Source organism: Vulpes lagopus, chromosome 23 (assembly GCF_018345385.1).
Source record: "Vulpes lagopus strain Blue_001 chromosome 23, ASM1834538v1, whole genome shotgun sequence".
NCBI lineage: Eukaryota > Metazoa > Chordata > Mammalia > Carnivora > Canidae > Vulpes > Vulpes lagopus.
In genome coordinates, this window is record NC_054846.1 from 46621078 (window position 1) to 46648947 (window position 27870).

General features: G+C 41.8%; 2 protein-coding genes and 2 non-coding genes across 6 annotated transcripts; all 4 read left to right on the plus strand.

The window, feature by feature from the left end:
• The first annotated feature begins 5686 nt into the window (after window positions 1-5686).
• Window positions 5687-27855, plus strand: CCNB1IP1 (cyclin B1 interacting protein 1). 3 transcript variants are annotated; one of them, XM_041738633.1, is made up of 6 exons: window positions 5687-5816; window positions 11706-11801; window positions 12808-12946; window positions 21216-21543; window positions 24520-24853; window positions 27034-27855. In XM_041738633.1, exons 2-6 carry the CDS (start codon window positions 11774-11776, stop codon window positions 27234-27236), a joined length of 1032 nt encoding a protein of 343 aa, XP_041594567.1. In that variant the 5' UTR covers window positions 5687-5816; window positions 11706-11773; the 3' UTR covers window positions 27237-27855. The 3 variants fall into 3 exon arrangements, with proteins under 3 accessions (XP_041594567.1, XP_041594568.1, XP_041594569.1); XM_041738634.1 differs by having other exon boundaries at window positions 5714-5816; window positions 12829-12946; XM_041738635.1 differs by lacking the exons at window positions 5687-5816; window positions 11706-11801; window positions 12808-12946 and adding an exon at window positions 19431-19493.
• Window positions 7841-10269, plus strand: LOC121481329 (ralBP1-associated Eps domain-containing protein 1-like). The gene is given in 3 exon segments (XM_041738630.1): window positions 7841-7954; window positions 7956-8862; window positions 8865-10269. Coding segments are annotated over 3 exon segments (2391 nt in total). The 3' UTR covers window positions 10235-10269.
• LOC121481707 lies at window positions 11983-12059 on the plus strand. Its single transcript, XR_005985377.1, has one exon. It is a non-coding gene; the product is annotated as a small nucleolar RNA SNORD126 (small nucleolar RNA).
• Window positions 14358-14506, plus strand: LOC121481706. Its single transcript, XR_005985376.1, has one exon. It is a non-coding gene; the product is annotated as a small nucleolar RNA SNORA79 (small nucleolar RNA).
• Window positions 27856-27870: the final 15 nt, after the last annotated feature.

A 27870-nucleotide genomic window follows, 5' to 3' on the forward strand; every position in this document is an offset into this window, starting at 1 on the left:
GGGTGCCTCAGCAGTTTAGCACCTCCTTCAGCCCAGGGCGTGATCCTGGAGACCCGGGATCGAGTCCCGCGTCGGGCTCCCGGTGCATGGAGCCTGCTTCTCCCTCTGCCTGTGTCTCTGCCTCTCTCTCTCTCTCTCTCTCTCTCATATGAATAAATAAAATCTTAAAAAAAAAGAAAATCTGCAATGTAACCTTGCCACTATTAAGAAGCAGGAAATTATGGGTAACTATAGGTCTGTAATCATAAAATTTAGGAGGAGAAGCTAATTTTCATTGATTTACTTGTATCTAGAAAAAATTATATGATATGTAGATGAATTAATTACTATATAATATAATAGTATATTAGTAAACTCATGCAAGTGGTTATTTACTTTTTCCTGTTCTGTCTATATAAGAATGAGGAATAAGCAAGGAAGGAAGGATCCCATAAATTGAGCATGTACTATGACCGGTCATTATGCTAGACTCTTTCATATATTTGTATATATATTAGGGACGTAGGTATTACTATCCCCATGGTACAGAGGGGAAAATTGAGTCTCAGAGAGTTTAAGAAAGTTATTCCAGATTGCGCAGCTAAAAAGTTTCTTGGAAACTATCACAACTTGTGTGAAATGTCCTAGAATACCCCTGTGCAGCACCTTGAAATAGAGATGTTCTTTTTTTTTTTTTTTTTTCGAAATAGAGATTTTCATCTGCTACTCTAAGGGAACCTTCTAAGAGTCCCTGGCAGGGTCTGAAAATTAAAGTGACTGATGAACAGGAGAAAAACATACGGATTTCGCTGAATTTTTAATTTACATGGGAGCCTTCACAAGAGAAGGAAGCCCTGAAGAAGCGACCCGAGCAGGAAGCTTTTATATCTTTAGATGGAGAACCGGTAAATTTGTGAGGAACTGAGAAAAGACAAAGGAGTTTGAACTAGTGATAGTCACGGTGCAGAACGCTGAGAAGGTAGGGGCTAGTTGAGGAAGGGTTATACGTTGGATATTCCTGCCAAGCCTGAAGCCTTAGCCACGGCCTCTTTTATTCATAGGCCTATTAGCTGGAATAAGGCCCTGGAGGGAAGTTCTGATGGGAAGGGGTCTAGGTCTAGGCCAGGCGTAATGAAACCTGTTGTCTTGCACAAATTCCCCACTTTGAGGTCACAAAGATTAGGAAATTATCCTAAGGAAATGAAAGTCGTTGACAGTAGGGCCACCTAAACCGGGACATGGACACACAGGAGTCCACTTGTGATAAGCACATTAACTCACAAGGAAACTTGGTTTAAAAGTTCAGTCTAAAAGCAGTGCCTCACTGTTCCCTGGGGCCAGGGCAGCGAAGGGGGCTTGCCTCCCGAGGGGCCTTTCAAGGTAGAGGAGGAGGGCGTCCCTGTAGCTCCTTAGCCCAGTCAGGCGGAGGCCACTTCCCCGGGCCTCCGGTCTCTGCTCTTGCTCCCCCCACGGGGAGGCGGGCTGCCGAGCCTGCACTTGGTTTGGCTCCCTGGTTGTTCGGGACTCCTCTGGCCCTTGAACCCTGCGTCCCGGCGAGCCCTGGCGCGGGCGAGCCTGGGGGAAGGCAGGCAAGCACCCACCTTGGTCGTGGCCTGTCCCGGATGGGGACCCAGAAGCCACAGGCTGTGCCTCTTGTGGAGGAGCCCGGCTCCTGGAGGTGCCCGGCTTCATTCTGCTTGAAGGGACGGTGCCGTTAGTGTCCCAAGGCTGTTTCCACCCCTGCCTCCCCGGGTGAGAGGCTAGATCTCGGGAGGAGGCTCAGGCCAGTGCACCTCACTTCCTTTGTGGCCGCGGGGCCCAGGGCCTTGCTGGCTTTGTGGGGGCTGCAGCAAACGTTTTTTTGCCCTGGCCTTTGCTCTGAGCATTTCCGCTTCCTTGGTGAGCCTAGGCTGCCACGTCTGAAGTTTGATGATTTTAGTGACCCTAAGAGGAACTCCCAATTTTAATGTCACCACTGTAGTGAGGGTGCCCTAAAAGGCCTAAGAAATACTAAACAAAAATCAAGGGCCTTAGCTCAGGCCAAGCCTAAGTCACATACTGGTATCACAGTGAGTCCATAAACCGTTACGAGGCTCTGCTTTTGAAAATCAAGATATATGAAGGCCAGGTATTAAAATAAATGTTTGATACCTTCTAGAAGTAAATGCTACATTTATTTTGCGTATCTTTTTTTGAAAAGATTTTTAAGATTTTATTTATTTATTCATGAGAGACAGAGAGACACAGAGAGGCAGAGACACAGGCAGAGGGAGAAGCAGGCTCCATGCAGGGAGCCCGACGTGGGACTCGATCCTGGGTCCCGAGGGTCACGCCCTGGGCTGAAGGCAGTGCTAAACCGCTGAGCCACCAGGGCTGCCCCTATCTTTTTTCTTTTAAAAACTTTTGCCTAGTGACCTTGAGTGTAAATTGCTTTCCATTTTTCTCCTTGATCTACATCAGTTTGAATCTCTTCTCCCATCTGTAGATTGTCTTGTAGTTTTGTTGACTGTATCCTTTGCTGTGCAAAAGCTTCTTACCTTGATGAAGTCCCAATAGTTCATTTTTGCTTTTGTTTCTCTTGCCTTCATGGATGTGTCTGGCAAGAAGTTGCTGTGGCCGAGTTCATAAAGGGAGTTCCCTGTGTTCTCCTCTAGGATTTTGATTGATTCTTGTCTCACATTTAGATTCTTGTCTCACATTTAGATCTTTCATCCATTTTGAGTTTGTCTTTGTGTCTGATGTAAGAGAGTGGTCTAGTTTCATTCTTCTGCATGTGAATGTCCAATGTTCCCAGCACCATTTATTGAAGAGACTGTCCTTTCTCCAGTGGATACTCTTTCCTGCTTTGTCGAATATTAGTTGACCATGAGTTGAGGGTCCACTTCTGGATTCTCTATTCTGTTCCGTTGAGATCGTTCCAACTCTCTGAAGAAAGTCCATGGTATTTTGATAGGGATCGCATTGAACGTGTAAATTGCCTTGGGTAGCATAGACATTTTCACAATATTAATTCTTCCAATCTATGAGCATGGAATGTTTTTCCGTCTCTTTGTGTCTTCCTCAATTTCTTTCAGAAGTGTTCTGTGGTTTTTAGGGTATATAGATCCTTTACCTCTTTGGTTAGGTTTATTCCTAGGTATCCTATGCTTTTGGGTGCAATTGTAAATGGGATTGACTCCTTAATTTCTTTTTCTTCAGTCTCATTGTTAGTGTATAGAAATACCACTGACTTCTGGACATTGATTTTGTATCCTGCATCAGTTTGAATATAATGTAGGTGTTATTCTACCTTATATGTAGAATATGTCACACAGAGGTGTGACAGAAATAAACTAGTGGGTGGAATGTGGTAATAGATGGTTGTAGATATCTCATAATCCTTATAATTCTCAAGTTTTATTGTTAATTTAATGCTATGGTTCAAAATTAAAAAGGGACCAAAGTGTTATCACCAAGTCTCCTACGCCACCTAATTCCCCTCCCCAGTAACAGCATTAACAGTTTCTTATGTATCCTTTCTGAGATATTTTATGTAAGTATAGGCAAATACATGCATTTCACCCTCCTCTCTTCTTTATATACTCTAGCAGGTATTTTTTCCCAGTTAAGATTTCCAAATTGGGGGGGGGGGGGGGGGAAAGATTTCCAAATAAGTAAATAAAGAACATCCACACTTTTTTTAAAAAAAATTTATTTATTTATTTGAGAGAGAGAGAGAGTGAGTAAGTATGAGCAGAGTGGGGAGAGGCAGAGGGAGAGAAAAGCAGATTCTCCACTGATTCAGGCTCCATCCCAGGACCCTGGGATCGTGACCCGAGGCTCAAGGCAGATGTTCAACGGACCGAGCCACCTGGGCACCGCCATCCACATTCCTTATAATGGTTATACAGCAATCTAATGTATGTGCGTGCCATGATTTATTTAACCTTTATTGTCAACATTTAGGTAGTTTACAGTCTTGTTGTTTGCCCCAAAATGAGTGTGCATAAGTCAGTTGTCACATGTGACAGTTCAGGTGGGTTTTGATATATTGTTTATCAGGACTCTAAATGTGCAGTTCTTCCCTTTACATATATTTATTTTGTACACAATGATGACTAGAAACCAACCAGCATAAATATCTTGACTGAGCAATAAAGGACTTTCTATCAAAAGCAAAACCGTGCTTATGGCTTTTATGTGAATATACCTTAGCCCACTTCAGTTTAGGTAAGGGATGGTTTATTTTGCTGTGAGCATGTATCTAATGTTGAGAAAGAATGGCAGCAAGAACCAGAGAAACCACATGGTTGTGTTCACCAAGGGCAGAAGGGGCATGTTCCAGGGGTTACGTAGCAAACTGTGTTGGATAGCTTCCCGAAATTATGGTGTTGAGGGGGTAAACTTGTATTTTAGCATTAAGTTAGGGAAAATGGAAATGTTTTTTGGGATGTAAACATGCAAAACGAGCTTTTGGGAATCCCACTAAAGGTATAAATATGTATCTTTTTCTTTCCTTTCCTTTTTTTTTTTTTTTTTTTTTAGGTCTTAGTCTTAAAAGACTAAAATCATGTCTTGTGAAACATCCAGTTTTCCAATCAGAAGTATCTCGGATTTGGAAGGGCCTTATGAGGGGTATGAAGGACTTTCCTGGCTTCAAGATTATTTTGAAAAGTGAAATTGTTTGGTGGAGTATCTGGGTTCCTACTCTATTAGCTGGTTGAGCCTGGACACAATAATAAAAACAGCACATTAAACATTTAACTTACTAACTACATGCAAACTACTGTGCAAAGTATTTTATGTTTATTTTACCTCATTTAATCTTCCCAATAGTCCTAAGGTAGGTGGTATTTGTTTTCATTTTAGAGAAGGGGAATCAGAAGCTTAGAGAAGTTGCAAATATGCCGGGGAGTCAAAGATTCAAATCCAGTTTTGTCTTGACTTCAAAATTCATTATCTGGGGCGCCTGGGGGGCTCAACAGTTTAGCATCTGCCTTCGGCCCAGGGTGTGACCCCAGGGTCCCAGGATTGGTCCTGCATCGGGCTCCCTGCAGGGAGCCTGCTTCTCCCTCTGCCTGTGTCTCTGCCTCTCTGTGTGTCTCTCGTGAATAAATAAAATCTTGAAAAAAAGATTCATGATCTTAACCACTAGGCTGCCTGCCATTTAGTCTTCAAACCTTGCTTGCTGACCTATAAAATGGAGATGACATAGTATTTGCAAAAATGAGGTAAATATAGAAAGTGCTTTATAAGTTCTGAGATGGACCAAGTATTATGAAATAGGTAAAATATCAAGTTAACCGAGTAGCGGTGTTATTGCTTCTTCTATCCTGATTTCAAGTTATTCTTTCCCGCTGTTTTGACCCGAAGCGGTCAGATACTGTGTTTTCCTTTGTTACACGAGCAGTGGGACTGGGGCTGCGTGAAATTCTGTTCTCTTGGCATGAATGAGCTGCATGGTTCTGCATTTCTGGGGAGTTTCTGAGTTCCCCACTTTTATTTTCTATATGCTGTGAGTGGATTCCTCCTGCACTAAGAGCAGTCTCTAACATAGTTGACCGTGCGCCGGAAGCAAAACTTGGAATCTGTTCTGATAGCAGCGCCTTATAGGGCCATCCCTAAAAGAGAACTCTGCCAAGTGATGATTCAGCATTTATTTCCTATACGAAGTTCTGTATTGTTTTCCTTTTGCTTCAGGTTGAGGATGGAGTCCACAGAGGAAGGCAGGCCTGTGTGCCAGCCCTGAAGAGGCACATGGAAGCATCCGCAACATTACCGTAGACTCCCTGCCAACCAAGTGGGCTTGGATTCGGACATTCTCAGTGGGGATGGTCAGAGGCTGATGGGACCATAAAGCAAGTATTTGAACTTTGACTACGATAGGCCTTAGTGTTCTCTGTGTCTCCCGTATTTGTGTCTTTTCTAGCGAAAAAAGATAGGTTCTTTGAGTTACTGGTGTATCGCATAATGCTAGACACAGCGAGGGCACGGAGTCATTGGCGTGGAACCGAGTAAAACTGAACAGTAGTAGTAATCTTAGAAACGTCAGATGATGGGTATTATCCATTTGTCGTTTGTGTAGACCTTCGCATATGTAAAATGTACATTTTGGCCATGAGCATTAGCACTTAGAAGCATTTACCTCTCATAGGGAACAAAAGGAGTGGGTCATTGATAGTTCTTGGGGTATTTACAGAATATTTACTTGAGCTCCCTAAATGCTCAGTACATATGACGTGGCTTTCATGTGGCTGAAGCACAGCTAGAACCTGCAGGGAGCAGAACATCCTGGGAGAGGTGTCGTAGGCTTCACATCAGGATTTAGGTCCTATGCTTCAGCTCACGTGCCAAGGATGCAGAGACCAGAGCTTTTGCAACCGAGGTTGTTTGTAAGGTGGTTCGAATTGAGACGTTGCACCTTTAGATACAGAATTGTTCTCCTGTGAGGAGATCATGGAGTTTCGAGGTAGACATTGTTAAAACTGCAGGAACCTGGCACTTCAGGCCTTACTTCCTGTCTATGTTCCCTTATTAATTAATTGAATAGGCGCTCGTCCGAAAACCACTTACATAACGAAAGCATTATTCAACTATAGGACGGGAGTTCAACTAACACTTTGATTATGTGTCTCAAGTACTTAAAACACCTCACTCTCTTTCTGACCTGAGCCAGCACAGAGTTCTCATGATCTGCCAAAACAAACCGTCTTCTGTAGCTCCGCCTCTTATTTTGCATAGGAAGTGGCATGGAGAAGTAAAAATTGGGGAGTTTTGACAGAACTGGATTTATGTCCTAGCTCTTAATAGCTAAGTGGCCTTGGGAAATTTATTTAACTTCTCTGAGCCTCAAGTTTCCCTGGAAATATGAGACTATAAAGTTTGAGTGAAATGATTTCTATAGTTCTTGACAGATTGTAGGAATTTTTAAGAATGGTAGCTACTACTTCCTTTCTGTCAGCTTACTTTAGTTATATCCATCCTTTTTTTTTTTTCTTAAAGATTTTATTTATTTATTCATGAGAGACACAGAGAGAGGCAGAGACACAGGCAGAGGGAGGAGCAGGCTCCACGCAGGGAGCCCGATGCGGGACTCGATCCCGGGACCCGGACTCGATCCTGGGACCCGGGGGTCACGCCCTGAGCAGGAGGCAGACGCTCAACCGCTGAGCCACCTGGGAGCCCCTATACTGATCCTTTAAGGCACTGCTGTCCAACAGAACTTTCTGTGATGACGGAAATGTTCTCTATTTGTATTGTTCAATTTGGTGGCTATTAGCCACACTGTGGCTGTTGGAGCAATGACAATGTGACTGGTGTGACTGAGGAATTTAATTTTTAATTTAATTTTAATGGCTGAATGTAGTGTTATCTATTGGACAGTGCAGTTGGTTTTTTTTTTTCACTTGTGATGAGAACTTTTAAGATCTCTTAGCAACTTGCAACTATACAATACAGTATTATTTTGAGTGTCATTTTAAAGCTCATTCAAGACCTGCACCTTTTTTCTTCATGTAGACTTCTGTGCCCAATGATTCTTATTCTATCACTTATTTGGTACTTCCTATGGACAGTAATTTTCTTTTTCTTCTTCTTCTTCTTTTTTTTTTTGGACAGTAATTTTCATGAATCTTGTCTTTCTAGCTCCATCGTATCTGCTATTATGGATTTTTAAATCTTCACACTGCTGTATCACAAACATGATAAAAATATAGTTGTAGGCTCGCGCGCCCCCCGCGCTCCGGAGGCCGGGGCTCCGCGCGGCTTCGCGGGGCGAGGAGGAAGCCTGGGCGCACGCGGCCCCCGTCTTCCCGGGGTCGTGGGGCTGGGCCCGGGTCTTGCATAAGGGGCGGAGCGGGGCTGCCGTGAGCCGGAGGCGAAGATGGAAGGCTTAACGCTGAGCGATGCGGAGCAGAAACACTACTTGGATCTCTTCTCCTACTGCGGCATCGAGAGCACCAAGAAGGTGGCGGCCAACGGGCGGGTGCTGGAGCTATTCCTGATTCCTGGCCGAGCAGCTGCCCAACGACGTGGTCCTCCAGATTATGGAGCTTTGTGGTGCAACGAGGCTTGGTTACTTTGGAAGAAGTCAGTTCTATATTGCTTTGAAACTTGTAGCTGTTACCCAGTCTGGTTTCCCTTTAAGAGTGGAAAGTATAAATACAGTAAAGGACCTTCCTCTGCCAAGATTTGTTGCTTCAAAGAATGAACAGGAATCTCGCCATGCAGCCTCATATTCTTCAGATTCTGAAAAACAAGGGTCTCACTCTGGTGTAATTCCACCACCACCTGGCAGGGGGCAAGTGAAAAAGGGATCTGTAAGCTATGATACTGTCCAGCCTCGTACATCTGCAGATCAGCAGGAACCTGCATCTCCAGTAGTTTCACCCCAGCAGTCCCCACCAACTTCTCCACACACATGGAGGAAGCACAGCCATCACCCCAGTGGGGGAAATAGCGAGAGGCCTCTTGCAGGACCTGGACCATTTTGGTCTCCCTTTGGTGAAGCACAATCAGGTTCTTCTGCTGTTGATGCAGTGTGGTCAGGGCATTCTCCACTTCCACCACAAGAAACTTGGGTCGGTTTTGCAGATACTCCACCAACCAGTACTCTTTTAACCATGCATCCTGCTTCTGTCCAGGACCAGACAACAGTACGAACTGTAGCATCAGCTACAGCTGCCAATGAAATTCATAGGCAATCCAGTAGTTATGATGATCCCTGGAAAATAACAGATGAACAAAGGCAGTATTATGTAAATCAATTTAAAACCATTCAGCCTGATCTAAACGTATTTATTCCAGGATCTGAAGCTAAAGAGTTTTTTACAAAATCAAAACTTCCTATTCTTGAACTTTCTCATATTTGGGAACTTTCAGACTTTGATAAAGATGGAGCATTGACATGGATGAGTTTTGTGCTGCTTTTCATCTGGTAGTTGCTAGGAAGAATGGCTATGACTTACCAGAAAAACTCCCTGAAAGCCTAATGCCCAAATTGATTGATTTGGAGGACTCAGCAGATGTTGGAGATCAGCCAAGTGAGGTAGGTTATTCAGGCTCTCCTGCAGAAGCACCTCCAAGCAAGTCACCATCAATGCCATCACTAAACCAGACTTGGCCTGAGTTGAATCAGAGCAGTGAGCAGTGGGAGACATTTAGTGAACGCTCTTCAAGCTCACAAACTCTGACCCAATTTGATTCTAACATTGCACCAGCTGATCCTGATACTGCTATTGTTCATCCAGTTCCCATTCCTATGACTCCAAGCAAAATCCACATGCAGGAAATGGAACTGAAAAGAACTGGCAGTGATCATACTAATCCCACTAGCCCATTACTGGTGAAAACATCTGACCTGTCGGAGGAAAGTAAGATCAATTCATCAGTGAAATTTGCTTCTGGAAATACTGTAGCAGATGGGTACAGTAGTTCAGATTCTTTTACTTTGGACCCAGAACAGATTGGAAACAAAGTAACTCATCAAAGGTCTCATTCAGGAACATCTCCTGATAACACTGCACCACCACCTCCTCCTCCAAGACCACAGCCTTCTCATTCTAGATCATCATCTTTAGATATGAATCGGACCTTTGCAGTCACCACAGGACAACAACAGGCTGGAGTTGTTGTCCATCCTCCTGCAGTGCCTCCAAGACCACAGCCCTCACAGGCTCCTGGTCCCGTTGTGCATTGCCCAGTGGATGCTGATGGCCTGATAACTCACACTAGTATCTCACCTCAGCAGATACCAGAATCAAATTTTGCAGATTTCAGCCAATTTGAAGTATTTGCTGCATCAAATGTAAATGAAGAACAAGATGATGAAGCTGAGAAACATCCAGAGGTCTTGCCGGTTGAAAAAGCTTCAGATCCTGCAAGTTCTCTTCGAGTTGCCAAAACAGATAGTAAAATTGAAGAAAAGACAGCTGCTAGTGTTCCCGCCAATGTGAGCAAAGCCACAGCACCTCTCGCTCCACCACCTAAACCTGTTTGAAGAAGATTAAAATCAGAAGATGAATTAAGGCCAGAAGTTGACGAACATACGCAAAAGACAGGTGTCTTAGCTGCTGTGCTTGCATCACAGCCTTCTATTCCTAGGTCTGTTGGGAAAGATAAGAAAGCAATTCAGGCATCAATTAGACACAATAAGGAAACCAACACAGTTTTGGCCAGATTGAACAGTGAATTGCAGCAACAATTAAAGGATATTCTTGAGGAGAGAATTTCTCTGGAAGTTCAACTGGAACAGCTTCGACCATTCTCTCACCTATAAGCCAATTGCCGTTAACTGTGAACATACCCATTTTTAAGCAGTTTGGGTTCAAGCCAATTTGGAGACCCAAACATTCAGCTCATTGCTTAATTCAACGTTAAATTTTATGATTCTGTTTTGCCCTATATTCTGTTTTGCCCTATATGTTCACCTGTATTTAAGTATCTTTTATTTTTTAATTTTAACAATAAAAGGGTCAGGATGACTTTTCCTGGAGGAAAAAAATATAGTTGTAATAATAAAAATAATAATAAAAAATAATAAAAATATAGTTGTAATTTAGTAAGTTTTAAATTATAATTAAATGTAATAAAAGAAAAAAATTAAAAAAAATGTAATACAAGAAACTTCCTAGTTAGCAGTTTGGTGAATGGGGAATAGTCTGAAGGTTGCCTGCAGTGATGAACAGCCTGTGGATGACTCTCAAGTGTTGAAAGATGAAATCACGCTTTTTCTTGTATTGCCATCTTGTGGCCAGCTTGGGCTCCAAATGATGCCAATTCAATTTTGCTGTCAGAGGAAGGTTTTCTTTAGTTTATTGTAATAAATTTTTACCAAGAGTAAAGGTTAGATACAATCAGCATTGGCTGAAATGAAATTGATACATGCTTTGAAAAAGAAAAGTATTTTATTTTTTTAAAGATTTTATTTACTTATTCATGAGAGACCAAGAGAGAGAGGCAGAGAGAGAAGCAGGCTCCAAGCAGGGAGCCCGATGTGGGACTCAATCCCAGGTCTCCAGGGTCTCCAGGATCAAGCCCTGGGCCAGGGCCAAAGGCAGGCGCTAAACTGCTGAACCACCCAGGGATTTCCCCCCCTGGGAATTTTAAAGTAGGCTCCACACCCAACGTGGGGCTTGAACTCGTAACCTCGAGATAGAGTTGCATGTTCTACTGACTGGGCAAGTCAGGGCCCTAGATTACCTTTTTATATGAATTTATGGCTCCTTCCTTCCTTTTTTTTTTTTTTTTAAGAGGATTCTGTGGGTACAGGGTTTTCTGTAGTTACCAACCCTGTGCACTTGGTGAGGTTTGCAGCATCCCGTGCCATTTGTGCCCTCTGTCTCTGAATTTGCTCCCACAGCTGCTGAGCTCTAGCTGCAGCCAGCACGCGGCTCCTTCCTCTTCCACACCTATTCTCTTCCTGTGAGACTACTAACTTTGTAATCTTTCAGAGTTTAGTTGGACTTACTGCACAGTTTTACCCAAACTTTTAAATTTATAGGAAAAGCTGAGCTTGTGTAAGAAGTCCTGCTCTAATGTAATATTGAGCTTGGGCATTTTATGACAATCTCCAAATAGATGGGTCACTTTATAGTATTGACTGTAGGTTCATATAAAGAATGAAGTTTTCCTTGAGGTTAATTTTCTTTGAGGCTATAGGGTTATGACTTGGGAGTAGGTTAGTGTGCCTTCGGGTCATGTGATAATGACCTTTATTTATTTATTTACTTACTTTTCATTTTCCATAGATGATACATCTGGAAAGAAGATGCTCCGGTAGTTAGTTGGTAGATGGCGTAGTTCAACTAATTCCCAGATGGAAGTTGATTCATCTGTTACCAGAAGTAAGTGCAAAAGAAAATTATTTTTACTTCATTTGGATTTCTAGTCACCTGCTGTTTCAGGGCTCAGTGTTCTTAGTAGTTGGAATTTGATAGTTTGAAAAAGCCTTAGTTCTCACCTCAAGAGGGTTCTCTTGGTTGAGATGAGGAGCCAGTGGTGGTTTGCCCTTCATCGGTCACTCGCAGTTTGCCATGATGAAATGCATGGTGAGTCCGTGTTTCAGCCGATCACCCTGGTCAAACACATGCTCTGAGCAGACTAAGGCTAGGGCAAACACTGGAGTTGAATTCTGCTTCTTGGTATTCTTACTGGGATTTAGCCCTCAGGCCCAGGTAGTTCTTAAATCTTTGAATTTTGGATCCGATACTATAGCACTCTGTTGTGCTGTGATCTTTTGTGCTATCTTCTTGAGATGGAAAGAACCAGGGTCAAGAATCCTCCATCTAAACATCCAAACACCACAGAAAAAGCACTGATGACTGGTATAATCCTATCAATCACTTTATTTGGCAGTTTTAAACTTACCACTATTTTATTAATCTATCTGTAAGATCAAGAGAATCCCAGAGTTGGTTGAATCAATTTTGTCAAGATCATAGAAATGTGACACTGTATAGTCCTTTATAAGTTATGATACAGGTTTATCTTTCTTGAAATGGAAGGGTATTCATGATACATTAAGTTAAAAACTAGTTATAGTGCAGTATGTGTAATCCTTTTTATGCTTAAACATTTTCATAAACTTACGTTTATTTCAGAAATTATCTGAAAGGATATACTCAAATACCAGGGGTTCTTGTCTCTAGAATTGGATTCTAAGGGGGACCTTGTTAATCTGTATTTTCTGATTTTATTATATTTATGTATTGTATAATGAGCCTACACAGAACCGGCTTCTATTCTTTACCCGTGCCTGCATATTTCAGCAGAGAATGGGGTACATATGAGGGAGAAACACAGGAAATGCAAGTAATTCAAAGTAACAGCAGCACTTGAAATAGTTTTTAGTTTTGGCTATCTCTTTTGCAGAAATGAAGTTTCAGGAGACCAAAACTAGAGCTAAGTCTCACTTCTCTCCCAGTCTGGAATACTTGGGTGCTACAAGTCCTGGATATACAATAGATGATGACAACATTTTTCTTTTATGGTAAGGCCTATGTTGAAATTGAGAAGCTTTGAATACATGTGAATCTTTGAAAATTCAGCCTTGTGTCTTCATGGCCAGTTGCTAAGTTGCTACAAATTTTATTTTTTAAAAAAGTCAACTAAAGATGCTGAAAGCTGGCATATGATAATAGTTACACATGGATTCTGGAGTCAGACTGGGTTCAAACCCATCCTTTGTCACTTAATCAGCTATGTAACCTTGGCACATTTCCTGACACATCAGTGTCCTTATAACTTAGAAGATGAGAATAACAGTAATGTTGTCAAAAGAATAGTACTTGACTTTGAAAATTACATAATAAATGGTAAGTGGGTGGGCTTAGAACATTGTTTAAGCATACGGTAATTGCTCGATAGATGTTAGCTGTTTTATCATCAAAGTCCATGTGCAGTGTCTGCTTACGTGCATCTTTCCGCCAACTGGCCTATAGCTTCTCTTTATCTCCAGCACACAAAGCCTAATTTAGTTCTAGAATTAGGCAAAGTATGGTAGTAAGGACTATAGTGTGTATCTCTATATAACTGTTCTAATAACATTTGTAGTTGATTGATCTTGTTTTGGTACCAATTTATTTATCACCTTATTCTTCACTTTGTCTATTTAGCTGGTTCTTCTAGTTCTTTTTTTTTTTTTTTAAGATTTTATTTATTCATTCATGAGAGACACAGAGAGAGAGGCAGAGGCACAGGCAGAGGGAGGAGAAGCAGGCTTAAGGCAGGGAGCCTGATGCGGGAATTGATCCTGGGACTCCAGGATCACGCCCTGGGCCAAAGGCAGGTGCTAAGCGGCTGAGCCACCCAGCGATCCCATGGTTCTTCTAGTTCTTAATGGACTTCTTAAGAACTTAGATGTAGTGATTCCTATTAAGAGTGACTTGAATACAATGGAATATTACTCAGCCATTAGAAACGACAAATACCCACCATTTGCTTCCATGTAGATGGAACTGGAGGGTATTATGCTGAGTGAAGTAAGTCAATCGGAGAAGGACAAACATTATATGGTCTCATTCATTTGGGGAATATAAAAAATAGTGAAAGGGAATAAAGGGGAAAGGACAAAAAATAAGTGGGAAATATCAGGTAGGGAGACAGAACATGAGAGACTCCTAACTCTGGGAAACGAACTAGGGGTGGTAGAAAGGGATGTGGGTGGGGGGTGGGGGTGACTGGGTGATGGGCACTGAGGTGGGCACTTGACGGGATGAGCACTGGGTGTTACTCTATATGTTGACAAATTGAACACCAATAAAAAATAAATTTATAAAAAAAAGAAAAGAGAAATAAAATCATGAATGAAAGAGATCACCAAAAAAAAAAAAAGTGACTTGATTGCTTTATCTTTAAAAATGTTTCTCAAAGCATTTTTAAAAATGGTTGGAGATAAATGTTGATGGCTGTTCCTCTCACTGCTTGGAGCCTTACGTAGTGGGATTTTAGTCCATCATATATCAAAGCTGACTTGTCTTCACTCAGGGCACCATGGGGGATGGGTTGGCCATCCATGAGTGTCTTCTGACATTTGCAGAGTCAAACAATTACAAAGCAGGTGGTGATTCTGGATTAAGAATGTACCTGTAACTGAAAAATAAAACTGATATGAAAATATGAGGATATTGTTCTTAGAAAACCCTTCGACTACAATAAATATTTGAATAGCACCTACCTGGGCCTATGATAGAAGGAGGTCTAGTAAACGGATTCTGAGAGTTACTGAAACATTATACTCTGAAGTCATTAAATTTTAAGTGGTTTAATCAGTTTTCTACTGATGAGTTTCTAGTGATCAGTTTTCTACTGAGTGGTTGTTTACACATTTCAGGTTAATATTAAAAATGTCTTTTTCTTTACAACATGAAGGTACATGATTCTTCAAATTAAAGATAGAATCTGACTTCTCACCAGAAATGGTTTATAGAATCAACTTGCAAAAATGTAAGAGGCAGCAAAGAAAAGACCAAGATATATATATATATTTATTATTCTTACATTCTTTGCTAAATTATTAACTCCATGAAAACAGGAAAGCTTCCTTATGTGTAATGCCAGAATAGATACTCAAAATACTCAAAAATATGTGAAGTGAATTGAAACTTGCATTATATTTTTTTTTCAAGTCTCTGGAAAGTGGTAACCATTTTAATGGTATTTAGCAAGACATTTTTTTTTACATGTAATAATTAGGACTTAGATTTTGAGTCTGATGGATATTGATGGATATAACATTTAACTATCTGGATACCAGTGTTTACTTAAAACTCTTAATACTTGGGGCAACTGGACGGCTCAGTTGGTAAAGCATGCATCTCTTGATCTCAGGGTTGTGAGTTCAAGCCCCCTATTGAGTGTAGAGATTACTTAAAAATAAAATCTTAGGGATCCCTGGGTGGCGCAGCGGTTTGGCGCCTGCCTTTGGCCCAGGGCGCGATCCTGGAGACCCGGGATCGAATCCCACATCGGGCTCCCGGTGCATGGAGCCTGCTTCTCCCTCTGCCTGTGTCTCTGCCTCTCTCTCTCTCTGTGTGACTATCATAAATAAATAAATAAATAAAATAAAATCTTAAAAAAAGCCCTAAACTCTTTAATACCAGATTATGATGCTTGATCCATTAAGAGTCAATGAAGAATAGCCACCAGAATAACCTGGGTATGGGAAGAATAATTATATAAAAGCTTGCTGATATTTAATAGGAAATCTTTTATTATAAACATTTTATAGCCCTTTTGGACATTTGTCATTGATTTGAGTTTTACATACCACTCAGGTATGGTTAAAAAGTTATTATTTCTGCCTTATATTTATAATTTTATTTTCAGTTGTTTTGGCTAAATTATACTTCAGAGACTTTTTTGCTCTACATAGTATATTTATATCCCTGAGGTGGGATCCCTGAGTGGCTCAGCGGTTTAGCACCTGCCTTTGGCCCGGCGCGATCCTGGAGTCCCAGGATTGAGTCCCGCGTCGGGCTCCCTGCATGGAGCCTGCTTCTCCCTCTGCCTGTGTCTCTGCCTCTCTCTGTCTCTCCCTGTGTCTCTCATGAATAAATAAATAAACAAATCTTATATCCCTGAGGTTATATTTTACATGCAAAAGATATAAAATACAACTTCAAATATTGGAAGTCTAGTACATATCTCTGTATTTTGAAATGTGATTTAATACTCATGCTTATACTAGAATTATACCAATGGTATGTCAGTATAATAACTTGTTAGAATTTGAAATCTATTTTATTAGATTAAAATTCTTCTATTAAAATGAATATAAGCACCAAATTAATTTTAGAGTATATCATGCTAACATTCTTAAGTTTCAGTGATAATGGGGGAAATTACTATCTTGAAATTCTTAGAGAAGTGTGACCTATAAATACTCAATATAACTGTTAGGTACTTAGAATATCTACACGAGATCAGTATCAAACTTTATGGTAAAAAAAATCATTTTTGGAAAGTGAAAATAACCTGTAGTTAAATGGTATAAGTGATATGTAAGCACAAATTGTACAGTCAAAATTTATTCAGACCCTATGTTAGGAAGAGTAAATCTCTAAATGAAATGCAAAATTTTAAACCTATAGAAAACAAAGAATATAACGACATTGGAGTAGACATAAGTACAAAAAGAAAAGATTGATAAAATTGTGTACATTAAAATTCAGACTTATGTTTGCCTGCCATGTGGCCAACAAAGGACTCCGTTTAAATCCAGAAAATGATCAAAGGGTATGAATGAGTAATTCACAGATGTGGATCCCTGAGTAATTCACCTAAAAAGATGCTTAATCTCACTAATAATCAAAGAATTGCACATTAAAACAACATTCAGATACCATTTCACTGCCATCATAAGGGCAAGAATGAAAATAAAATGAAACCAAAAAATGACATTGGTATATGTTGCTGAGTCTGAAGCAACATACTCCGGTGGTAATGAAATTTATTTGATGCTGCTTTACACAAACCCAGTCTCTGGGTACTACATTTTATAGGAATTCTCGCCATGTGCACTCAAGGAGACATGTACGAAGGTTTATCGCAGTGTTTTAAATCATAAAAACCTGGAAGAAATGTTCATTAGAAAAGTGGATAAACTGTGGTATATTTGTAGTATTTGGCTGTTAAAATGAATTGTGCAAGGTATGTGTATTTACTTGACTACATCTCAAAAATGGAGTTAATGAAGTGATAGGTGCTGTGTGATAAGATTTAGTAGTTTTAGGGAAATGCAAAAGAATATTGATGTATACATATACACTAAAAATATAAAAGAATGATAAATACCAATATCTGGCTTGTTTACCTCTGGAGAGGTAGGAGGAAAATGCGGAGGCTTCAGCTGTATTTGTAATGTGTTACTTCATTAAAAAAATGTCAAATGTAGGGGGATCCCTAGGTGGCTCAGCAGTTTAGCGCCTGCCTTTGGCCCAGGGCACAATCCTGGAGTCCTGGGATCGAGTCCCACGTCGGGCTCCCGGCATGAAGCCTGCTTCTCCCTCCTGTGTCTCTGCCTCTCTCTCTCTCTCTCTCTGTGTCTATCATGAATAAATAGATAAATAAATCTTTAAAAAAATAAAAAAACGTCAAATATGAGAAAGATTTCTGTTCATTAAAGCTGAGTGATGGCCAATATTTTACAAAGCTCTTTTTGGTAGATGGGTCTCTATCTCAGCCTTGATTGATTTCAGTAATCTCATTCCCAGGAGCACTCTAGAAAAGAGTCAATGGAGGGTTTGTCTATGCCATAATAAAAGAGGACACAATGCCACTAAGAAGCAGGTTAGTTCAATTCCTGGTGTCCCAGGAATATTAAGATTTTATAGCACCTCGCCCCTTTTATTCTATCTGGCAAAACTCATTGGCAAAAACAAAAAGTATACATAAATAGATGTATATATGGAGATGTTAACATAGTCCTACAGTCCTACAGCTGAGTGGGTCAGGAATTTGGAACGGATTTAGTGCGGAAGTGCTGTGGGGAACACTAAGGTCTGGGGAATCAGGTCTTGATTCAGGAGCAGGAAGAGATGGTTTTCTAGTACAAACCTAAGTGAGATCACAGGTTAGGTCCTGGCTGAATTGCTTTGTGTTTCCTAACTTTCAATGAGCTCGTGCCCTTTTGTTGTACTATGTCTGGCACTGTCACAATCAGAAACTGCACGAAGGCTCGGAAGCCCAACGGCGCTGTTGCGGGTTCACACACGGAGCCTTACTTCTGTTGAGCCCAGTTGGGAGCACGGTAAACTCCCCGGGAGGTTTTAAGGACTGTCTGCAAAGGCCAAGAGGACTCTAGCTACTGGGAAGCCTCTGCAAGCAGAAGAAAACTAGCAGGAAGCTGTTTACTTAGGACGGGTGTATGTGAAGCATGGGTCAGCATTAGAGCTCAGGACGCAGGGGGGATGCGGGGCTCTGGTGTCAGGATTAGAGCTCAGGACTCAGGACGGGGGTCTGCGTGGCCGTGGTGCTCGTCGTGTGCTGCTCTGTTGGACCATGTCCGTCTTTCACGGTGGGGTCGCACGTGGCCGTGATGAAGCCCGCAGTAAGGCCTGTATTCCTGGGACCCCTCAAATCCTCGGCTCCTGATCAATATAGTTTCTCTACTGGTCTGTTAGAACCTGTATGGATTCTCACAGGCTCTTATGGATTGCGCAGGAAATCACCCAGTTTGCACAGAGAGCAGCAGGTAACGGCACGAGAGTAAGACGCTGGCAAACCTCTGAATGATTCTAAGTAGGTCCCGGGAGTGCGGGCAGGTGTTGAGCAGGCGTCGGGCAGGTGTGGGGCAGGCCTCGGGCGGGTGTCGGGCAGGTGTCGGGCAGGTGTGGGGCAGGAGTCAGGAGGCCTCGGGCGGGTGTCGGGCAGGCCTTGGGCAGGTGTGGGGTAGGCCTCGGCAGGTGTCCGGAGGCCTCGGGCGGGTGTCGGGCAGGCGTCGGGAGCGCGGGCAGCTGTGGGGCAGGCGGACGCGGTCCTCCTCCGCCTCGCAGCGCCGCTGGGCACGTTCCGACACAGGTGAAGCAAGGAGCAGTTCCGTGTCCTGCGCAGGTGCTCACGGGTGTCCCTGGCGCGGGCGACACAGCACCGCGGCGGAGCCCGGGTCTCCCCAGGGCGGCACCTCGCGTCTCCGCGCTTCTGCACCAGCCACTGACCAGCGCGCGCCACCCTGGGACAAGCCCCGCGCCGCCCGGGCACCGACCTCCGCGCCGCACCGGTCCCGCCGATGGGGCCTCCGTACCGGGAGGGAGCAAGCTCGCGAGCGCAGCACCACGGCCTTCCCACCGCGAGCCCTCGACTGCGCAGCGGGATCCGTGCTTCAGCGCCGGAGACGCGCATGCGTGGAGCACGTGCGCCTGCGTGTGGGCCATAGCCCGACGGGCCCAGCATGCTGAGCGGCCGGAAGCCCGTGCCGGCGCCGGCGGGGAGGCGGGACTGCGCATGCGCGGCTGGCGCAGCAGAGGCGGGACGGCGAGGGCTCGGCGTCTAGGGCTGTGGACACGACGGCGTGTTCCTGCGCTTTTCCTGGGCCTCAGGTCAGACGCGCGGCTGGAATCGGCGGTCTCGGGGTGTCGCCGTAGGGGCCACAGGGAGGCGGGAGCCCGGGCTGGGCGGCGGCGCGACGCCCCCGCCCTTCGCCTTCCCTCGCCTGCACGCGGCGCCACTGGACTGGCCGCGCCTCCCTCCCGGCGCCCCTCCCCGCCCCCCTCCCGGTCCTCCTCCCGGTCCGGCCCGGCCCGGGCCGGCCCGGCCCGACCCGACCCTCCTGCCTGCCTGCGCCCCTTACCTCGCGGGGTGAACCGGGCCTGACACTCAGGCCGCGGGGCCGCCCAGCCGTGGAGACAACTCAGCGAGTCCCTGCGGGGACAGGTGTCGGAGTGCCCTCGACCCTGTGACCTTGGCATCTTTTCTTTTTTCTCTTTTTCTTTTCCTCTTTTCTCTTTCTTTTCTTTTCTTTTTTTCATCAAAGTAACGTTCTTGACGGAATCTGTTGGTTAAGAGGTGTGTTTGGTGGGAGCATTTTCCTTGGCGTATTTTCGGGGCGTCACAGTTTTCTCATATAATGCATGATTTTGGTACATCCAGGATGTCGCTGTCCAGCCTGGGCCGGTAAAGCCAGGGAGTGGGGACGTTACATTGAAAAGTAACTTAAGGGTATTTATTTGTGTAAGAGTTTTAGTTCTAACAATTTTTTTCCCCTGAAAGTATAATATTCAATAGTATTTATATTAATAGGTGAGTTATTTGGTGGTAAAAATGAATCAGCTTTTATATAAATGGTTATTTGCTTGGACTGGTTATTTTCCACTAAATGCTATCAGATCACTACTCTTTTTTATGTAAGGCAACACAAGTAAACAATCTGAGGATATGAAAAACCTAAAAGTGCAACTTAAAAAACACTTTGCACTAAAGAATGGCTGAAAATTGGGGCGCCTGGGTGGCTCAGCGGCTGAGCATCTGCCTCTGGCCCAGGGCATGACCCCCAGGGTCCTGGGATCGAGTCCCCTATCGGGCTCCCTGCGTGGAGCCTGCTTCTCCCTCTGCCTGTCTCTCTCTCTCTCTCTCTCCCTCCCTCCCTCCCTCTCTCTCTCTCTGTCATGAATTAATAAATAAAACCTTTTTAAAAAAAGAAAAAATAATGGCTGAAATTGGTACCTGGACTTCTATCTGCCAAGTGTGAGAAGTGATAGTAAAATATTCTAGCAAACTACAGATGGGTGATAAATTTGGCTTTTTTTTTTAGGTGTTGAGGAATGGCAAAAGACACTAATTGTTATTTGTACTTTGAAAATGTTCCTAAAGTTTATTTAACATATACATATTATTTTTGGCTTTAATAAGATTTGGACTACTTGTGTCTTTAATTTGTCTCTAAGGGACACCTGAGTGGTTCAGTGGTTTAGCGCCTGCCTTCGGCCCAGGTCATGACCCTGGGGTCCTGGGATCAAGTCCCCGTCGGGCTCCCTGTAGGGAACCTGCTTCTCTCTGCCTCTCTATCTCTCTCTCTCTGTGTCTCTCATGAATAAATAAATAAAATCTTAAAAAAAAATTGTCTCTAAAAATTTTTTTCATGGGCTTTCTAGAGGTTTACACAAAGGAGCCCAGTTAATATTACTGAGTAAAATGTATATGATATATTGATTATAATAAATACAAACAACAAAGTACAATATTTTATAATAAAATGAAAACATGCTCTATTTCATTTTCACTGACATTTGACTCTTTTGACCTTCATATTTACCCCTCGTTAGGTTTCCTTTCAGCATCGGGAGACTTTCTGTTATGTCTCTGTGTGAAGACATGCTGCTGTGTAACTACCGCAGGTGTCGACTCAAACTCTCTGGCTATGCCTGGGTCACTGCCTGCTCCCACATCTTCTGCGATCAGCACGGCAGTGGAGAGTTCAGTCGTTCCCCAGCTATCTGCCCTGCCTGCAACAGTACCCTTTCTGGAAAGCTGGACATTGTCCGCACGGAACTCAGTCCCTCAGAGGAGTACAAAGCCATGGTGCTGGCTGGACTCCGACCGGAGATCGTGTTGGACATCAGCTCCCGAGCACTGGCCTTCTGGACGTACCAGGTTAGTGCTCAGGCCAGTTTCCAGACAGCAGGATTTGAGGCGTATGTGGAAGCTTCTAATGTTTGTTTTTTTCTTCACTGTGTTTGTATTCATTTTAAAATAATTTTGTTTTTTGAAATCTGAAAGAAAATAAAAAAATCTACCATAATGCCATTGGTCAAAGATTATTGTTGGTATTTTTGTGTATTACTGGACTTTTTTTGTGCATAAGTATGTATTATATATGTGAATGTATATTTTATCCAAAAATACGGGTAGTGTCATTTAAAGCTGACAGTATATTATACTTATTATGAATATTTTATTAAATATTTTAAGATTAGTTGACCTATCATAATTTAAATTGTTGTATTGCATCATAATTTATTTTCAAGCTATAAAAGTGATGAGCTTTCTTTTTTTTTAATTTTTTTTTTTTTTTTATTTATGGTAGTCACACACAGAGAGAGAGAGAGAGGCAGAGACACAGGCAGAGGGAGAAGCAGGCTCCATGCACTGGGAGCCCGATGTGGGATTCGATCCCGGGTCTCCAGGATCACACCCTGGGCCAAAGGCAGGCGCCAAACCACTGCACCACCCAGGGATCCCAGTGATGAGCTTTCTTATAATCAAATTCACATATTTAATTCTTGGCTAAGAATAAATTCCTGAAAGTGAATGAGTACATTTCAAAGTTGTAAAAATTATAGTATTTTGTGACACCGGGTGGCTCAGTCAGTTAAGCATCCTATTCTTGACCGTAGCTGAGGTCATAATCTCAGGATATCGAGATCAAACCCTGATTTGGGCTCCTCACTGAGTTGTGGAGTCTGCTTAAGATTCTCCCTCTGCCCCTCCCCTGTGTGAACTGTGAACTTCTCTCTCTCTCAAAAAAAAAAAAAATTTTTTTTTTAAATTGTAGTATTAAAAAAAATTAAAAAAAAATAAAAATAAAAATTGTAGTATTTTGTTTCTTTTTTTTGGATATTTCATTTTTAAGTAATCTCTATATCCAATGTGGAGCTTGAACTCATAACCCCAAGATCAAGAGTTGTGTGCTCTGAGCCAGCCAGGCACCCCCCAAAATTGCAGTATTTAATACTGCCCTCCACTTAGGCCATATCATTTTGTGTTCCCTTAGTTTATGAGGGTGCTTGATTCTCCATACTTTCTACTCACCAGTTAGATATGAATAAAGTAGGATCTCATTATTCTTTAAATATGCCTTTCTTGGATGACTTTTATTTATTTATTTATTTATTTTTAATTTTTTTAATTTTTATTTATGATAGTCACAGAGAGATAGAGAGAGGCAGAGACACAGGCAGAGGGAGAAGCAGGCTCCATGCACCGGGAGCCCGACGTGGGATTCGATCCCGGGTCTCCAGGATCGGGCCCTGGGCCAAAGGCAGGCGCCAAACCGCTGTGCCACCCAGGGATCCCTTGGATGACTTTTAGATGAAAACATTTTCTTGTATTTTTTTCATGTATTTTTTTTTTTTTTATGAATTGCCTGTTTCAATTTGCTTATTTTAGTGGCTGTAGTTTTTTTTCTTATTGTTGTTAAGAATTCTCTATATGTTTAACTCTGATTTTGCAAGAAATTTTCTCCTTTTTCACTTATCTTTTATTCTGATTTTTAATTTTTTTAAATTGTTGAGTTCTAAGAATTCTTTGTATGTTTTGGATAACAGTCTTTTATCAGATATATCTTTTATAAATATTTTCTCTCAGTCTATGTCTTGTCTTTTCATTCTCCTGACATTGTCTTTGCAGAGCACAAATTTTTAATTTTAATGAAGTCTAGCTTATCAGTTCTTTCTTTTGTACATTGTGCCTTCTGGTGTTGTATCTAAAAAGTTGCTATCAAACCCGAGATCATTTAGATTTTCTCCTGTGTTACAGGAATCTTAGAGTTTTGTGTTTACATTTAAGTCTATGATTGATTTTGAGTTAATTTTTGTGCAGGTTGTACAGTCTATGTTTAGATTCATTGTGACCTCCCTACTTTGCTGGCTGTTGCCCCAAGGCTGCTATCATTTACTTGCCTTGTCGACCGTTGCAGGGTGGCTACCTGTCTCTACAAAGCCAGTAAGAGAGAGAGTGCGCTACTAAGGCAGACTTTATAGTCTAATGTAATGTACTCATGCAGCAGCATCCTGTCATTTTTCCTGTATTCTAGTCATAGTTTCTGTTCACATTCAAGGGGAGGATCTGTGTAAAGGAGGCAGGGATAAGTGGAGGCTCTTTTATAATCTGTTCTCCACACTCAGGATTACTGGAAATAGGAAATTATCTCTAAAAAACCTTAAGGGGATCCCTGGGTGGTGAAGCGGTTTGGCGCCTGCCTTTGGCCCAGGGTGCGATCCTGGAGACCCGGGATTGAATCCCACGTTGGGCTCCCGGTGCATGGAGCCTGCTTCTCCCTCTGCCTGTGTCTCTGCCTCTCTCTCTCTCTCTGTGACTATCATAAATAAAAAAATAAATAAATAAAAAATAAAAAACCTTAAGACTACATGTCAGTTATTAAGGTTAGACAAGTATACTTCTTTTGTTTTTTGTTTTTTTAATTTTTATTTATTTATGATAGTCACAGGGAGAGAGAGAGAGAGAGGCAGAGACACAGGCAGAGGGAGAAGCAGGCTCCATGCACCGAGAGCCCGACGTGGGATTCGATCCCGGGTCTCCAGGATCGCGCCCTGGGCCAAAGGCAGGCGCCAAACCGCTGCGCCACCCAGGGATCCCAGTATACTTCTTTTGTTAGCATAATGGTAACAGTTTGAGAGTATTCCCCCAGAATTTTTTCCTATGCATTTAGTGACACTGTATTATTTTCCAGAATAACCATCCTGCTGTACATCTAGATTGCTTCTTAACCTGGTTCTAAATGTTAAATTAATAACATCCCAGTGTGTAAGTCTTTCTTCTCCTTTTGCATTTAAAGGTTTATAATATGTAACTTTGTATTTATTACTTTTTTTTTCTCTTTTGAGACAGGTACATCAGGAGCGTCTCTATCAGGAATACAATTTCAGCAAGGCTGAGGGCCATCTGAAACAGATGGAGAAGATATATACTCAGCAAATACAGAGCAAGGATGTTGAATTGACCTCTATGAAGGGGGAGGTCACCTCCATGAAGAAAGTGCTAGAAGAATATAAGAAAAAGTTCAGTGACATCTCTGAGAAACTTATGGAGCGAAATCGTCAGTATCAAAAGCTCCAAGGCCTCTATGATAGCCTTAGGCTGCGAAACATCAGTATTGCTAACCAAGAAAGCACCCTTGAACCATCCATGATTGCACAATCTGGTGTTTTTGGCTTTCCATTAGGTAAGAAGGGGCATTTAATATCCAATAACTGTCCTTTAAATCTTTCACGTTATGTTCTGTGTAGTTCCAGGAAGGCAGTGGAGACTCCAAAGGCCTACAGTGGTGGTAGGCTCCAGATTCTTTTTTTGTTTGTTTGTTTAGATTTTTAAAAAAATTATTCATGAGAGAGAGAGAGAGACAGGCAGAGACACAGGCAGAGGGAGAAGCAGGCTCCCTGCAGGGAGCCTGATGTGGGACTCGATCCCAGGATCCCAGTATCATGATCCAAGCCAAAGGCAGACACTCAGCTGCTGAGCCACTCAGGCGTCCCAGCTCCAGATTTTTTCCACACAGAGAGAGAGGCAGAGATACAGCCAGAGGGAGAGGCAGGCTCCATGCAGGGAGCCCAACGTGGGACTTATCCCAGGTCTCCAAGATCAGGCCCAGGGCTGAAGGCTGCACTAAACCACTGAGCCATCCAGGCTGCCCCCCAGCTCCAGATTCTTCATCCATGTCCCAGCATGTACATCTTTGCTTTTGTCCATTTTATTGACTTGTGGTTAAATTACATCTTCAGTGTAAACAGAGAGTAAATCTCTCCAAAGTAAAAGTTTTCAAATTGGTGCTTTAAGTGAAAAGCTATTTCCTTGCAGTAATAATAATAATATTAGCTGCCATTTATTGATTCCTTACTGTGCTAGCCACAGTTACAATTTTTTTCATGTTATTTTTAGAACTTTATGATGTAGTTATTGTTATTATCTTTATTTTACAGATGAGAAAACTGAGACACAGAAAGTTTAAGTAAATTGATCAAGGTCACAGAACTACCTTCAGAGCTCACACTCAACCCCATTTCCTTCCTCAAGAAGGCCATGTTCAGTTTCTTTCACATGGCAATACTGATTGCACAGTTCTTAAGTTGTTGGTTGGTTGGTTCACTTTTGTGTAATCATTCACCAAATATTCATCAAACATACTTCATTTGGTAGGCGGCTAGACATAATCTTGGCAGTGAGAGTATAAGGATTATCCAGATAGAATTTCTGCCTTCTGGAAGTGCCCATCTAGGAAGATACCACTTCTTTCCTGCTCACTAGGTGCTTTGGCGAATGCAGTGAGCTCATACACATCTCTTCCTGAGTTCTCCTCTTTATACTACTCTTGATACAACAGATTCCAATAGATTTTTGCTATGCTATTAATATAAATTATTTTTGCATATAAAAAAGTGAAGTTTCTTGTACTTGATTTTCCTAAAAATGCATTTTTTAAATTATAGGCTGAGGAAAAAGATTTGGTAGGGGAGGAGATGTCCTAGAAAAGGCAGGAAGTAATGAGATGAGGAGTATCAGTTATAAGAACTGAAACAAAAACAGGTTTTTGGTTAACTTTCAGTTAATCATAATTGTAATTTAGTCTTTCAATGTGTTATTGTATATTAACATTATAGGTATTTTTTCCTTGTTACATGATTCACATTTATTTTTATTTCTTTCATATTCACTAGTTCTTTCTTGTTCCACTTTTTATGCACACTTACCTTTTTACTTTTACTTGTTGCTACATTCGTTGGCTTGAAGCAGGTATAGTCCACATTCTCCTTTAATTACACGTTCCCTTTATTTATTTATTTTTTTTTTAACACGTTCCCTTTAAAACTTGTAGAAGCCAAAGAATGGCTCAGTGGAAGTTAAGTGCTAATTTAATCAGATCTGTTGTCTGATTTTTCTTAAGGTTATTCTTGCATCATGAGTATATGCCAGTTTCTCACAGTTGTCATATATTTTCTAGCATGTTTATGGCAGTCTTTAAAAGAAAAATTATTCTTAACCTGGGACAAAAGATTCTATGTGCATACAATATTCCTTTGAAATTGATCACACAGATAACGAATAAAATTATGAATTGTAAGTTCTAGCTTTCCTAAAAACGTGTATCATTGTGTCATTACTTTGGTGATGAGGTCATGGCTCATTATTAGAAACTGCATCGGAGCAGAAGGTATCGTATATACTGTGGTCATGGGAGGGAGTGGGAGCCATCATAGTCCTTGTCTTTACCCAACATGAGGTTTATATTTTACTGTTTCATAGGAATTGGGTTCTGTTAAAATATTTATTAAATGAATTTTGTGTTTTTGTTCCTAAAGATCTGTAAGGAAATAGATGCTTACTTTTTCCCCCTTATTTTTAAACTAGGGAACAACTCCAAATTTCCTCTGGATGGTACACCAGTACGAAATCGGGGTGGCGGAGATGGAGATTTTCAGTTCAGACCATTTTTTGTGGCTTCTCCCACAGCACCGGAACCCAGCAACAGCTTTTTTAGTTTTGCCTCCCCAAGTCGTGAGTTAGAACAGCAGCAAATCTCTAGCAGGGCCTTTAAAGTAAAAAGAATTTAGCTCACTTTACAAAGTATTTCTCTCTTCATATCAGTGATCTCATTTAGCAAATAATTTTTTATTCTAGTTAGGAGTCACCGACCTCTGTGTGCTGTTACATTTTCAACTTAGGAGAAACTCAGTGTCGGTAGGAGTGGCTTTAGAGTCTGGTTTCTTTTCCTGTTTCCATTATTTAATGCATGAGCATTATATTAAAGTCAACTTTATTGTGAATTGTTGAGTTTTCACCTGTAGTGAAAATGTTACAATATTATTGCGTGTTTTGTGGATCACCATTTGTTTTCTATGTTATTTCTGACTAAACTAGGTGTTTATGTATATAAGCACCTATGTTACATGTCTGCTTGTCACTTTGTGTTCTGGTATTTATGCATATATGTATATATGTATATTCCTTTACATTGATATTTTGTTGGATTTGCAAGTACATTTATGTGAAGATTTTGGTCTCAGGAAATGGCAGGTGAATTTACAGCTTGTTATTTGGGTATGTTTATCTGTTTGTATTTGCCCTTGTATTAATTTGTTTGGAGGTACGCTCATGTGGGCGAATAAGAAGACAATTTGACGCTTGTATGTTGTCTGTATTTCTATTTAATAAAGTTATTTTATAAGTTGATTTTTTGGCATTTGT

Bases quoted from the DNA above. Each gene is read 5' to 3' on its own strand.
- CCNB1IP1 (XM_041738633.1), top strand. From the start codon at position 11,774: ATGGAAGTTGATTCATCTGTTACCAGAA. The intron at 21,544-24,519 runs GTTAGTGCTCAG...CTTTTGAGACAG, and splicing joins TGGCCTTCTGGACGTACCAG to GTACATCAGGAGCGTCTCTA. The intron at 24,854-27,033 runs GTAAGAAGGGGC...TTTTTAAACTAG, and splicing joins TGTTTTTGGCTTTCCATTAG to GGAACAACTCCAAATTTCCT.